The sequence below is a fragment of the Dromiciops gliroides genome, chromosome 2, assembly GCF_019393635.1.
Source record: "Dromiciops gliroides isolate mDroGli1 chromosome 2, mDroGli1.pri, whole genome shotgun sequence".
Classification (NCBI taxonomy): Eukaryota; Metazoa; Chordata; class Mammalia; order Microbiotheria; family Microbiotheriidae; genus Dromiciops; species Dromiciops gliroides.
In genome coordinates, this window is record NC_057862.1 from 416,519,935 (window position 1) to 416,534,992 (window position 15,058).

A 15,058-nucleotide genomic window follows, 5' to 3' on the forward strand; every position below is an offset into this window, starting at 1 on the left:
GTAATTTGATGATTCACTTTTGTTTGTTTGGGGATCCAGGTAGGAGGAATGGAGGGTGAATATGTCCATGGCTCTTGTTTGTTCTCTGTCCAACGTCCCTGCAAGAATAAATTGTTTGGCTGACAGTTTAGTAACTTTTGCCTCGATTTTTCTTATCTATAAAAGAAGGGAATAAACTATATAATCTCTAAGAACCCTTCCACCTCCCAAAAGTCTGATTCTTTGTCTGCTTTATGATGTCCAGACCATTTTTGAATGACGTTTAGGTATTAAAATAATTGAATTGAAAACAAAAATATTCTTAAATTGTCATTTTGATTTAATATTTATAGGTTGCTACAGTTTTTAAATCCTGATCCTTTGAAAACTGATGGCATCTATGACATACAGCAGGTATTCCAAGGCCTCAAAATGTAATGAAGATATTTTTTGCTCATGTTTGTTACTATCACCTCTCTGCATTTAGATCAAGAACATGGGAAAAGGTATTATGTTTTTAGAAGGGTAGATGTCAAACATTCATCCCTAAAGGTCCAGAGGTATACCTTTCTCCTTTGTTGAGCAGTAATATTAACTTCATTGATTGAAACAATTTTTCACCTATTGCTTGGTAAATGTTGAAAAAACTAATGTGTCTTTTGTGCACCTTCATTTGTGGTAATCTTTAAAAACAGTTAATAATCAATTTTGTTCACTTTATCAGTTGCAGAAATCAAAGTCTAGCTTTCTGCAACCTTCTGTTGTTCTTCGAAATAAAATTGAACCCTGTTCATTTGAAACTGCACCGCTTTCAATGGATTTAAAAAAGGTAAAAATATTACCTTGAAAACACGGCAATTATATATTGAACTATGCATTGAAGTGTGATGGTCTTTAGTTTTTAGATGGCATTAGTCCGGCTCTTTTACATGATTAATTTTTCATTTCATTAATGATTTCCTTGCAGGGCTATTGTAAGTATTCCTAAGAGGAAAGTGCTTTTTAAACCTTAAATTATATATGTGTGAGCAAGAGTCGTTATTTTTTTGAGTGTGCATAAGAAGGGATCTTTACAGGGGAGAATGAGTTAGCTAAAAGGTAGATCAGGAATTACAGAAGTTTTTACTGTGCTCTGTTCTGGGGAGTCTTTTACTGTTTGTTGAGTAGACTAGAACTAAAGTGTGTGGGAAGTCTCTGATATAGAATTTGACACAGGTCTTTCTCCTTCACTTCAGAGGAATTTCCTAGCCTGATTGACCTTTCTCTGCTTTTCTCTCTTGACCTGTAAAGACCTGTAAACAAACAAGAAAAAAGCTGTTTGAAGCAGAAAACTATAGGTCTGGAACCCAACATAGCTTTTTTATAAGCCCTTTTGTTTTCTTTTTAGTTTTTAAAAAATGTAAGTTGAGTAGTACAATTAATTATATTTAACAAAAAGTAGTGACTTTTTAGACATCAGCTGAATATGAAATTATAAGTAATATAATTTTTTGTTGCAGTAGATTTGTTTGTTTGGGTTTTTTTTGGTTGCAGTAGATTTGTTATTTCAGTAGCAGATTCATTCTCTCCTTTGAGAATCTCTATTTAAATTAAAGTCCAAAGTTCGGTTTTGCTGTAAGAATGTCAGACCCCTCCTCTGCTAAGACTATTGGGGTCATTGAAGTATTTGGCAGTCTCATAGTCAAAAAAATAATCATAGGCATAGTATGTATAATAGTTTCTCCATTCTGTTCAAGCCTGCCATTTTGGCTTTGGTAAATATCAGGTACTCAGTGATGGAAAAACTTGGGTAATCTAATCTAGTAAAATCAGTTTTGTTTCTATTTTGGAATTTTTCTTGTTTAGAATTCAAGTTTATTTCTTATTTCTTAGGGGGACTGGCTCATCTTTTATAATATAGTCACTTAGTCATCCCTTCTTCCAGAACACCACAGTAATTTTTGGTGAGATTTCTAGCATTAATATCTACTTTTATAACAATGAGTCACCTATGATTTAGAAAATCATGTACATTAATATAATAGGTAAGGTTTTTAAATTTGCAAATTGCTAGCTTTCTGGATGTTTTTATCTGAGAGTTGTGGCTTTCCTAATATAGTTTCTGAGATTTGTAGTAAAAGTATTAGTTTCTTTCAAGAGTTCTAGGGAATTCTTATTGTGACAGTTCAAACAGGTTTATCTTGCCCCTATTTATTTATTTGTTTATTTACTCATTTATTTTTTTGCTTACTTATTTATCTATTTATTCATTCATTCATTCATTCATTATATGTATTTATTTATTCACTCATTCATTTATTCATTTATTTAGCAGAGCATTGGGGGTTAAGTGACTTGCCCAGGGGTCACACAGCTAATAAGTGTCAAGTGTCTGAACTCGAATTTGAACTCAGGGCCTCCCTTTATCTACTACATCACCTAGCTGCCCCCTTGCCATTATTTTTAAGATCTGTTTTGCTAGAGCTGAAGTAGGACTTTTTGATCGTGATGGCAGTCCAATTTAATTATGATGGTTGACCTGAAAAATTATGTAGGTGACATGTTATACCCTAAAATACAAATCTCAGAATAGTTTCTCATTCATATTAACAAATTCAAATTCATTTTTACAAGTATACAATTCTGCAAATATATAATTTTTATAAATATTTAATTAGTATAGGTAGAGCAATGGTGAGTTTAAAATGTTTTTGGGCAAAAAGTTGAGCTTTTCAAATGGGTAGAATGTTCTTCATACATTATTTTTTTAAATTTTTTAATTTTTTGCGCGGCAATGGGGGTTAAGTGACTTGCCCAGGGTCACACAGCTAGTAAGTTTCAAGTGTCTGAGGCCGGATTTGAACTCAGGTACTCCTGAATTCAGGGCCGGTGCTTTATCCACTGCGCCACCTAGCCGCCCCCCATACGTTATTTTTTTTAAAAGGAATATAAAACTGAAAAGAGCTCTTGAGTTCACCCAGTCCGATTCCCTCATTTTACCAGTGAGAAATTCAGGCTCACAAGGTTGAATAATTTGTTAAAGGCTACACAGGTAGGAACAGAGTCAAGACAACCCTTACTGTAACGATTGGAATGATGCCACCTGCTGGAGACTTACTGTAGAAAAGCTCTGCCATGAAAGGAAGGTCTTTGAGGGCAAGACCATGCATCTTTTCTTTGGCGTCAGGAAGTGATGTTTGCTGGTGGGAGGAGGAAGGTGGAGCCGGGCGCTCTGTCTCTCTCTCTTTCCTTTGGACTCTGGTGGAGAGCAGAGCTAGAAATGTGCTCGCCCTTTAATAGATAGATGAATGTAGGCCTTTCTCTCTCTCTTTACCAAATTCTTATTCTCCTTAATAAATGCTTAAAAGCCTAACTCTTCCTAAAGCTTATAATTTATTGGCAACTACTCATTAGATATTTTAGACAGACTAGCTAGAATTTTAGCACTTAACATTACCTAGAACTGGGTGTTCCTAGGCCTTTGTCTCTTTTACCCTAAATACTGGAGCATCTGTTAAGATGAACAAGTCTAACCATTTTATCTATTTTTTTCAAAGAGAGTAAACTTTTCAGCCAAATTTTCCCTTTCAGTCCCTTTGTTAAACTTGAAAAAAACTGTCCTTATAAAGTCTCTGGTCCTAAATGCATGCCTTTCCTCTATCTTTATGATACTGGAATATTTAAAGAGGGAGTAAAAAGTATTTTATCAGTACTATATCTTTTTTGTTTCATTAAATTTGTTTTCATTTTTCTTTTCTAGACACTTAGAAAGAATAAATTTCTGGGACCCAGTCACACTGAATCTTATTGCTGGCCACCAATAGCTCGTGGATGTGATGTGGTTGTCATATCTCATCATGGAAATGATCCTCTCTTATATATTCCACCTATGCTTACATTTTTGCAAACAGGGGGCTGCTACAAGTCATTACCCAGTAGAAATGGAGTAAGTTGAAAACTTTTCACAATAAAAAAATTTTAATTTATATTTTAAAATGCAGGTTCAGAGTTTTCATAAAGCACAAACAAGGCCTGCTTCCTCCATCCAGAACTTCATCTTTTACTCTCGACATCATTCCTGCTTTTCATTTTCTCCACTGATAATCATCTTCACCTAGGAGCATCTCCTTTGCCAGTGGAATTTTGGCTTTTGGTAGCCCAAGGTGTCATGAAATTGAAAGTCACTAGGAAAGATGAAAAGGAAGAGTATAGTGATAAAAATAGGGTGTGGGTAGAGGTGATAAGGAGAAGAAATAGAAGAATTGAAGTTTTGGAGGTTATCACATTGAGGAGGTGAATTGGTATGCATCCAAAAGTGTTATAAATGCCCTATTTCAGTTCCTCATCCTGATATAGAGGGTGACCCTTGGTTACAAAGGCTATGCCATTAGAGCCCAAGCCTCGAGTGCCACTAATCTGTAAAGTCTCCTGGTAGAGGCCGTGCAGTGGACAAGAGTGTCACCTACAGGTGAGCCCAGGGAAATTCAGGAAGGTTCATCACACTGATGGTTACAGGGTCAGGGATTTTTAAGGTACAATTCTCCAATACTGTTGCAGTTGGCTTCAGTAGTGGGAACCCACATCTTTGAAAAGGTACCGTAACAAAGCTACAATTGACATTGTGAAAGACAAGTGATTTACTTATATTTGGTAGTAAATTATATTTTGTCAAGAATTGTTAAAATTTTTCCATCCAGTAAGCAGAACATTAATTGGAAAGATTGAAGTGATCTTTTCTCAAGATTTTAGTTACTTTTTCGGGGATAGCAGTGCCTCTGATGCCTCCATTATGAATTTCTTGGGATTGTCTTTCTCAGTCTTTCCCTAGTTAATATATGGTGAAATTATTTCAGCCTTAGGGGGCATTTATAGTGGGGTTTTGACTAAGAGGGGATTAGAAAGAGCTTCTGGCTTTTGATCAGAGGTTCAGGATAGGGAAAGTGCACTAAGAAGGTAATTTACTCTTTGGGAAGCTGCATTAATGTCAGGCTCCTTTTAACAGTACCATTTGGTTCTCTGTCATTATTACTTCTGAATAGTTATCTCAGAAGTTTGTGTGTGAATGCCATTTCTAAATTACATTAGAGTGGGAAAACACGGGACTAACAGTCAGACCTGGCTTGATTCTATGTCTGCCATAATCTCTATAGCCTAGAGCACATCAGTGAACCCCTCTGGGCCTCTTTTTTGTCCATCTATAAAATGAGAGGGTTGGACTCTGGGATTTTTCAGGTCCCTTTAAACTCTGTTCATTTGTATTAGAGAAGTTGTTTATATGCTAGAAGATTTATTTTCAGTGCTTCTAACTCCTGTTCCATAAAAATTAAATTTTCTTTTCTAATCTATAAGTATATTCTTTTAACTTTTGATCCAAAATTATGTGAAATACTTCTTTTTTTTGTCTTTTCAGCCATTAGCAGTAATTGTATGCCCTGGATGGAAAAAAGCACAGCACATTTTTGAACTATTAGAAGAGTATGGTAGATGTTCTAGGCCTCTTCATCCCATGTTGTTAATAATTGGACTTAACAAAGAAGAAGCTCAAAATATGAAGTTTCAGAGGGGATGTAAGCATATTTAATGGAAAATAATGGAGACTTTGGTTGTTCACATAAGGAATGTCAAGTGTATATTTCTGTAGGAAAATGTTTGGCACAAAGCTGAGACAATGTACCTTTTTATTATTCTTGAGTTTATTCCTGAATCTTTTGATGGAGTCTTTTTTAGACTATATATATAAAGTAGTAAATGGGGTGAGTACAAAGATTTATTGAAAGCGTTAATCAAAAGTTCATTCTATTTCATTGATGTGAATATAATCAAGTCTCTGCATATAAAAAGCTAGCCTATGAATTTTGGTTTTAGCTTAAATGTATGACACTAAATCCAATTTACAATTGACACTAAATATTTTAGTGATTTTTTCTCAAATATACCAATTTGCTTTAAAAAAAAAAAACACTTAACAAAAATCATTCCTAAAATTTGCAGTAGTTCTATGTTATCAAAGTTATGGAGATGTTTGAAAAATCTGTGGAAAAGACAAATTATATTAATCAGTTTTTCTTCTAAAATATAGGTGAGGTGATTATAACAACACCCCATAGCCTCTTGAGACTTCTGAAGTATCATAGCTTGTTATTTCTTAGACTCTGTCACCTTATTTTTGATGAAGTTGAAGTGTTGTTCTTTGAAGCTGGTGAGCAAGTAAGTATATTGTATATTAAGGTGGCATTGTTTTATTCACTCATATTCAACATTTTAGTTCTAATAAGGATTAGAACATAAGGATCTAGTTGGGAAAGAATGAGAATGTTCCACATCATCTTTACATTCCAAGTCTACTATTGGCAAAAGACTGCTTTATATCTGAGACAGAACAATGTCTTGCATTTAGTAAGTGTTTATTAAATTTTCAAATTGCCTGATAGAACATTCTCTACTTTTTGTTCCTCCCTCTTAAAATTTAATAATTTTGTACCAGCAAGATTTTCTGAATCAATATTGCTGTCTTTAATATTCTGGTCATTACAGAGTTACTCTCCCTTTATAACTTGGGTTATATCTATATCACTATAGTAGAATTAGACATTGCTGAAAGATTGTGAGTGCTTTGACAGGAGTGCAGTATATAGAGATCTGATACATTAATAGAAAACCTATTTCAATGTAGTTCTAGTGACTATGTAAATATCAGAGCTGTGATCTTAAGATTTTTACATGCTTATCCATGTTTGTCAGGTGGTATCAGTTTTCTTAGTCATATTTCATTAAATCAAATAATCTAATTAAAATTATTTTTATAGATGCTTACTATTTTAGACTATTTCAAGAAAACTATTCTAATTGAAGAAAGGGAATCTGCACCTCATCAGATTGTAGCTGTTGGAGCTCATTGGAGCAAACATATAGAACTTTTAACCAAAGAATTTATGAATGATCCTTACATTGTTATAACAGCCATGGAAGAAGCTGCTCTTTATGGAAATGTACAGCAGGTAAATTATGGACCTAATATTTTTCTTGGTGCAGGGATTCAAACTATGTGTTGTAATATTTGTAACAACAATTTAGAAAATGCTAAATCTAAAAAATTTAAATACTTCAAGGTATATTTTTAAGAATTTGACACTTTAGGATCACTGTGTAAGTATTTAAATTAGATAGTTTGATGCATTTGATTTCATCAAAATGCCATCAATGAAAAATGAAGCCAGAAGAAATACAGAAATATAGAAATTCTGTTTATCCCTTTCTCTATCACTAGGTAGTACAACTTTGTCTAGACTGTGAAAAAACCTCAACGTTACTTCGAATGCTTGATTTCAGTCCAAGTCATGCTCAGAAGACTTTGATATTCACGAGTTCTGTGGCTGAAGCAGAAATAGTTTGTAAGGTAAGAATTTCTAGCAAAAGAGAAATACATTATGTTCTCAAAAGAAAGTTGTTTATGCTTCCATCTAAAAGTGACTCAGGTCCTGAGAACTAAGGCTAGGTAAACATAGGATGCAAGGATTATGAGGTGAAGAAAGAATTAAAAACAGACACTAACAAGTAATAAGCCATAAGCCAATAAGTGTCTGAGGTGAGACTTGAACTCAGGTCCTCATGACTCCAGGATCAGCACTCTATCCACTGTACCACCTAGCTGCCCCACCTCAGACACTTAGCTGTGTGACCCTGGGCAAGTCACTTAATCCCAATTGCCTTAAACATCTGGGGCCATCTTCAGTCATCCTGATGTATATCTTGCCACCGAACCCAGATGGCTCTGGAGCAGAGAGTGAGATTGGTGACCTTGCACAGCCCTCCCTCACTTAAATCCAATTCATTGAAAGTCATGACATCATCTTGATGTCATGGATCTCTTCAAGAATGAAGAACAAACAACAACAACATAGAGTATGGTTAGAATAATATGATTATATTTATTACATATTTGGTTCTAGAACTGAGAATCTAGTTTTTCAGAAAATTCTTTCCCTCTCAAGTAATTTTCTACTGCTACCATCGGAAGGAATCAAATATTTCTCCTATAAAGATTTGGGCTTCAGTCTACAGCTTTTGTCTTTTTCCTCCTATAGTATCCCTCCCCTATTGCATCTTTTTTGGTACAGCACAATGTACAACCAACTATTTAAAATACAAAATTACTTTAGTATGGAGTACAAACTATAAATTAGCTAAGAAGTCACTCATTCCGGTCCCGACAGTTACTCTCTCATTCTAAGGCACATTCCTCTACTCCCAATCTCTCTACCATTCTTTTCTTTCCTTGCTAATGCACTGCTACCCCTAGTACAAAGCCAGAACCTTTTTTCTCCCCAATAGCACCATTAATCTTTGTCTTCTAGGCTAAAGGTTTTTCCCCCACAACAGGATTCCTTACTTTTCAGCATGGTCCAGGCTTAGAAGGTGGAAAGGCAATTTAGACCATTAATCAATGTGATCCATAAGTCACAGGTATAAATTTTATTATCTTAGTACTTTGACCATTAAGTGTTAAAATATGAGGTTCAGGGGCAGCTAGGTGGTGCAGTGGATAGAACACCAGCCCTGGAGTCAGGAGGACCTGAGTTCAAATGCGGCCTCAGACACTTAACACTGACTAGCTGTGTGACCCTGGGCAAGTCACTTAACCCCAATTGCCTCACCAAAAAAAAAAGAAATTAGGTTCAGATACAATAATTTTACTTCCTGTCAGTATAGGAGATAATGTGACCTGGAGCTTTAATATGCTCACTTCATACAAACTTGTCATGTGACTACCAGACCATATCACAACCATATAACAGGCATTTCGGCAGGTCAATAACCCAGCCCCAATTCACCTTTAGATTTCATTGTAATGCTGTGGAACATAATTGGAAGATCTAGGAATAAAGTGAACAAACTGATTCTCTGCAAGCCAGTTACCCAATACAACAATTTTATTTCCTTGCTTTCCAGAGAGATGACCTTTTTTGTCTTGTATGATTTTTTTAGTCATGTCTGATTCTTTGTGACCCCATTTGGTTTTGTTTGTTTTGTTTGTTGTTTTTGTTTTTATTTTGCGGGGCAGTGAGGGTTAAGTGACTTGCCCAGGGTCACACAGCTAATAAGTGTCACGTGTCTGATGTCGGATTTGAACTCAGGTCCTCCTGAATCCAGGGCTGGTACTTTATCCACTATGCCACCCAGCTGCCCCTATTTGAGGTTTTCTTGGCAAAAATAGAGTGGTTTGCTATTTCTTTCTTCAGCACATTTCACAGATGAGAAAACTGAGGCAAACAAGGTTAAGTGACTTGTCCAGGGTTACAGAGCTAGTAAATGTCTTCCTGACCCCAGGCATAGTGCTTTATCCACTGCACCACCTAGCTGCCCTAATCTTATGGTTATATAAACCAAAAATTTAATTCCAGTGTAGGAAATATATTAAGCAGTAATACAACACATTTAGTGAGTCCTTGATATCAAGAGATTTATATAAACCATTGAAAAGAACTATAGGGACAGCTAGGTGGTGCAGATCTGAGTTCAAATTTGGCCTTAGGCACTTGACACTTACTAGCTGTGTGCATCAAACTATCTAATTTAAATACTTACACAGTGATCCTAAGGTATCACTAGGTGTGGGCAAGTCACTTAACCCTCATTGCCCTGCAAAAAAGAAAAGAAAAGAACTATAAAATTACAAGAGTCATGGACTATTTTATGTAAGGGCAAACTTTTGCTGCCCCTGAGGATATCTACTGTTACTACATTTGTCATAGTAGACTAACTGATCATAACAAAGACTAAGTCATTGAGACTTAGTTTTAGTCATATGTGTTATCTATCCTCCAAAAAAGATTTTCTATGGCTTTAAAGGCTTAGTGTTCCTACAAAACTTATTTGGCTAAATCATTCTCCAAAAATTCTAGATAAATGAGGTTGGCTTAAAAATAGACTATCTCAGTAATTCTTGTTAAGTATACTGAGGTCATTAACAGGCATAGTTTACACTTTCTTGAATTTTTAAATTTATACTTATTATACTTTATTAATTTTTTTATTTCTTCAGGTAGTGGAAAGTAGTTCAATATTTTGCTTGAAAATGCACACAGAAATTGCTGCTAATTTTAAAAATGTATTAGAGCAATGGAAAAAGAAGTTAAGTCTCGGCTCTCATATTGTATTAGGTAAGTCCTGTTTTTATTTGTAAAAAGTGCTAGGATAAAGAGAACCATATCTCTATGCTTTTATGAAGCAATTTTATCCTATCTTCAAAATATGTGAAGTTCTTGATTATAACAAGTTTCTAAAGTGAAGGGCTATTTTTACAAATGGCCTGGTCCAGAAACAAATTAGAACTTTGTGAAGCCTTCAAATGTTGTGATCCAATAAATCAGGGGTTCTTAACCTAGGATCCATGGATACTTAAAGTATCCCATGAATAGATTTCAGGGGCTCCGTGACCTTGGATGGGGGCGGATTACATATTTATTTTAATGTAATAGATTTGCTTTGTAGAGCTGATTTCCTGCTGCCTACAAACATACCCATATCTCCCCCATCCTCAGAAAAACTTCACTTGATCTGTCTATCCCTACTACCTGTCATCCTATATCTCATCTCCTTTGTGGCTAAACTCCTTGAGAAGGCTGTCTATGATAGGGGCCTCCACTTCTTTTCGTTTTACTCTCTTCTTATTTCTTTGCAGTCTGGCTTCTGGTGTTCTTCCCAGAGTTACTAGCAATCTCTTAATTTCCAAATCTAGTGGCTTTTTCTCATTCCTCATCTTTGACCTCTTTGTAAACCTTTGAAAGTTCATTCACTCACTACTCTATAGTTTTCATGACATTTCTTGCTCTTTCCTGGTTCTCCTTCCACTCTCTGACTGCCTCCTTCTCTGTCTCAATTTGCTGGATCTTCATCCAGGTCTCAGTTGTTCACCATGGATGTCTCACAGGACTCTGTTCTTGGCCTTCTCTTTTTTCTCTGTACTATTTCATCTGGTGATTTCAGCAGCTCCAGTGGTTTCAATTTTCACCTACAGTTTTACATCTCCAGCTGCCTAATAGACATCTTAAATTCAACATGTCAAGAAGTGAACGAATTATCTTCCCCTTCCCCCAAACCTCTCCTTTTCCTAACTTCTCTATTGCTATAGCTATTCTCTATTCTCTATTGCTCCATCTTCTTAGTCACCCAGATTCGCAACCTACATGTCATCCTTGACTCCTCTTTCTCACCCCTATATCCAGTCTTTTACCAAGCTTTGTTGGTTCTTACCATCCTTATGTCTTGTATATGCCTCCTTTTCTCTTCTGATTTCGCTATCACCCTGGTACACTCCCTCATCACTTCACACCTTGACTATTGCTATAATCTGCTGGTTGGTTTCTCTCAGGTCTCTCTCCACTCCAGTCCATATTCTGTTCAGCTGCCAAATTGATCTTCCTAAATCACAAATCTTATTCAGTTAGGCACATGATCACCTTAAGTATCAAGTAATAAATCCTCTGTTGGAATTTTTGAAGCCCTTCATAACCTGGGTCTCTCCTGGCTTTCCAGTCTTCTTACACTTTACTCTCCCATGTGGACTCTGTGATTCTGTGATGCTGGCCTCCCTGCTCCTCACATAAAACACTACATCTCCTAAATGAATATTTTCGTTGGATGGCCCCCTTGCCTTGAATTCCATGCTCACCCTTGACCCTTCAGACTCCTAGTTTCTCTGGTTTCCTCAGCTAATGTCCTACTTTCTGAAAGCAGTCTTTCCCAATCAATCCACCTTAATCTTCATGCCTTCCCTCTGGAATCTACTTCTAGTTTCTTTTGTATCTGTCTCTTATATCTTCTCTCTACACAGTTGTTTGTATATTGACCCTCCTACTAGATGACCAAGCTCCTTAAGAGCACGGACTGTATATTTGCCTTGCCTTGTATCCCCAGGGTACAGTGCCTGGCACATAGTTGGTGCTTATTAAATTATAGTTCATTGATTGATTATGTTTAATTTATGTATTTAAATAAAAACATTATTATGAGAAGGGGTCTAAAGGTTTTGTCAGAGTTATAAAGACGTCTGGGACACAAGAAAAGGTTACAAACCATCCTATAGATGGTTCAGCCATCATTCTAGAGGTTTAGTTTTAGAGAAAAGAAAAACTCCTTTAACATTGAATCCATCAGTGCTATTTATTCTTTAGCTTAATTTATGGTAAGGTGACTGGCAAATATTATCATTGAAAGTATACACAATCTATACAACTGACAAAATATGATTAGTCTGGACTTGCGATAGGTAGAAGAAACATTTTAAGACTAAGGGAGATCACATAATTGGTAGAAAAGGAGCAGGGAAACTTGGCCAAAAGAGATTTCTTGGTGTGTGAAAATATGGTGCAAAGGATTGTCTTGAAGATTGGGCAGATGTGAACTCTTTTGAAAATCACGTGTTTCTATCATATTTTGTAACTCTTGGCATTTTTTTTTCTTTTCAGTTTTAACTGATGACTGCATACCTCCTCTGGCTATAACTGATGCAACTTGTGTGATTCATTTTAGTTTTCCTGGTTCTCCAAAAATTTTTGGAGGGCGTTTATATTGCATGTCTGATAATTTCCAAAGTTCAATTGAACAGGTCTGAATCACTTTTAATGTAGTTTTTTTTTGTAGTTTTTAATATTACTATTTACATTTTAAAAATATGATGTACTTAAAAACTGTAGGGCAGCACAATTGAGACTGATCCAAATTAAACCTTTCCTTTTCTATCTTGTCTTCCTTAATTTTAAGGGTGCTTCTTCAGAGCAAGGAAATAAAAAGGCAAAATCTATTTTACTACTGACAGAAAGAAGTGCATGCTGTGCAGTTGGTGTATTGCGTTACTTGGAACGAACAGATGCTAAAATACCTCCAGAGTTGTGTGACTTTACTGCAGGTGTTTTGGAAGCCAAGGAAGATAAAAAACTCAGAAGGCCTCTTTGTCATTATCTTAAAGTTTCTGGTTTTTGCAAGTAAGATAAGGCACATTTTAGCAAAGACTAATTTTTAAAATTATTCTCTGTATATCAAATAGTTACATTCAGGAATGGGATAAGTAACTTTAAAAGTATAATTATAAAGTTACAGAAAGGATAGTTTTAAATTTAGGTAATTATTTTGTGGCACATGTCAAGACTGATAACCCACAGGGCACCTAGGTGGCACAGTGAATAGAGGACCAGTCCTGGAGTTCGAATGACCTGAGCTCAACTCTGGTCTCTGGCACTTACTAGCTGTGTGACCCCCATGTAAATCACTTAACTCTCATTGCCTGAAAAAAAAGATTAATAATCCACAAAACATTTCTTTCTCTCTCCAAATCAAAAATTATAGACCTGGGAGAGAACAATGAGACCACACAAAGCATTTTTTTCTGCACTGTGACTAGAAAATTATTTTTCAGTTCTAGGATCCCTCCCCTTTTACCTGATTATATTAGGAAAGCTTTCATTCATCCTCATATTTTGAAATATAAATAAGGCTTTTAGGGCTTAAGACAGAGTTTAGAGTCTGAGGAAAAAAAGGTGATACGTTGATTTCAGAGGTATTTGTCACTACTAGTCATAATCCATGTTGGAGTACTTGGTTGAATTCTGAAATTCTTGGTTTTTATATGAGAGAGCAGTTGCGGATTGAAGATGGAGATATGTCACAGCTCATTAATGAATTTCTTTTGCTTTTTGGTTTTGATTTTTATTTATTTTACTTTCTTCTGAACACAAATTGTAAGGAGTTATTTAAAAGGAGCCTTGATTAAGCTAGGTTGTAATTCAGTTCATTCATAGCACAAATTCTTTTCATAGGGTGGAGACTAGCAAAGCACTTAAATTAGTGCTTAATAGATGTTAGTTTGTTACACTGGGGATAATTTAAGATCAAAGTAGTTGATTAAATTTTTAGGTCATCATCATTTCATGAAATAATACTGAGTATTTAAAGGATTTTAGAGACATCCTATTTCATTTATCTTTGTCATTATTTTTCAGATGTTTCAATATGTAGAGTATGTAAAGATAACTGTTAGCATTAACGTCTTTGATTTTTGATGCATTGGATAGGTAGTCAATTTCTATTTCCATGGAAATACTTTATATTTGTACCTTACAAAACCCTTGCTTTTGTTCATTATTTTATTTGATCCATTCTAACAGAAACCTGTGAAGTAGACAAGTAGGTACTGTGATACACAGTTTTTAAAGATGGTAAAAAATGAGAGGCTCAGAGGTTAAGGTGATCTGCTCTGGAGTGACAAGGGACTAACTACATCTATTCTTCCTATTCTGTATCTTATTAATTTTTGTAGTCACATAGTGACTATGTGCATCATGCCTCTTGAAATCAATGATATAAACAAAGGCATTTTCAGATTGGTGGCTAATTGGCCTCTCTGCTGGGTTCCAGTGGCCTATTTTGATGTTTGTAGGAGCATAGTGCTGGAGCTGGAAGGACCCTCAGAGGACATCATGTCTGTCACCTTCATTTTAAAGATGAGTGATCTGAGGCTTAGGGGGTTTACATGACTTCCCTGAGGTTGCACAAGCAGTAAGCAACTGACTCCAGAGCCATTGCTGTTTCCACTGTGTCAGGCTGCCCTTCATCATAATTGTGGGAGAAAAAGCCCCCCAAAAAATCTAAGAAAAATTGTACTAGCTTTTCAACAGAGATATTATTTAGGTACCCATAATAAATAGGAGGGTTGGCTTGGTTTTGGCCTATGGCAGAGAGAAAAGAGATGGGAGGCACAAGGTATTTGGATAACTAATATAGCTTTGGGAAACCCAGGGTCAACTCAACTAATAACATTATTACATAGTAATTCTAGCATCGTATATTGGTAATAATGCCAGTTCTTTTGTGGCTATGTGTTTTGGTCAGCAAATATTTGAATATTCACAAATAGAATGAAGCCATTTTATCCTTCTTATAGATAATTGCAAATTTTCATACTTAAGTAACAGCCTTGCTTTTAGATGTTTTAATTTCTTTGCAGGCATCTGACTCAGTTACCTATTTTATATGGTTTTATAACAAATACTTTCTAACCTATATCTGATTGCTTACCACCTCAGGGAAGGAGGAGGAGAGGGAG

The 15,058-nt window shown here is 35.6% G+C and overlaps 1 protein-coding gene across 1 annotated transcript in view; it reads left to right on the forward strand.

The window, feature by feature from the left end:
- The window catches only part of TDRD12 (tudor domain containing 12), a 61,098-nt gene that overhangs the window by 26,246 nt on the left and 19,794 nt on the right, over positions 1–15,058 (forward strand). The window contains exons 12-21 of the mRNA XM_043990338.1: positions 333–393; positions 704–808; positions 3,719–3,904; positions 5,369–5,525; positions 6,038–6,165; positions 6,765–6,956; positions 7,226–7,354; positions 10,001–10,118; positions 12,426–12,565; positions 12,721–12,941. Coding sequence (XP_043846273.1) covers positions 333–393; positions 704–808; positions 3,719–3,904; positions 5,369–5,525; positions 6,038–6,165; positions 6,765–6,956; positions 7,226–7,354; positions 10,001–10,118; positions 12,426–12,565; positions 12,721–12,941 — 1,437 coding nt within the window. The remainder of the gene's footprint in view (positions 1–332; positions 394–703; positions 809–3,718; positions 3,905–5,368; positions 5,526–6,037; positions 6,166–6,764; positions 6,957–7,225; positions 7,355–10,000; positions 10,119–12,425; positions 12,566–12,720; positions 12,942–15,058) is intronic.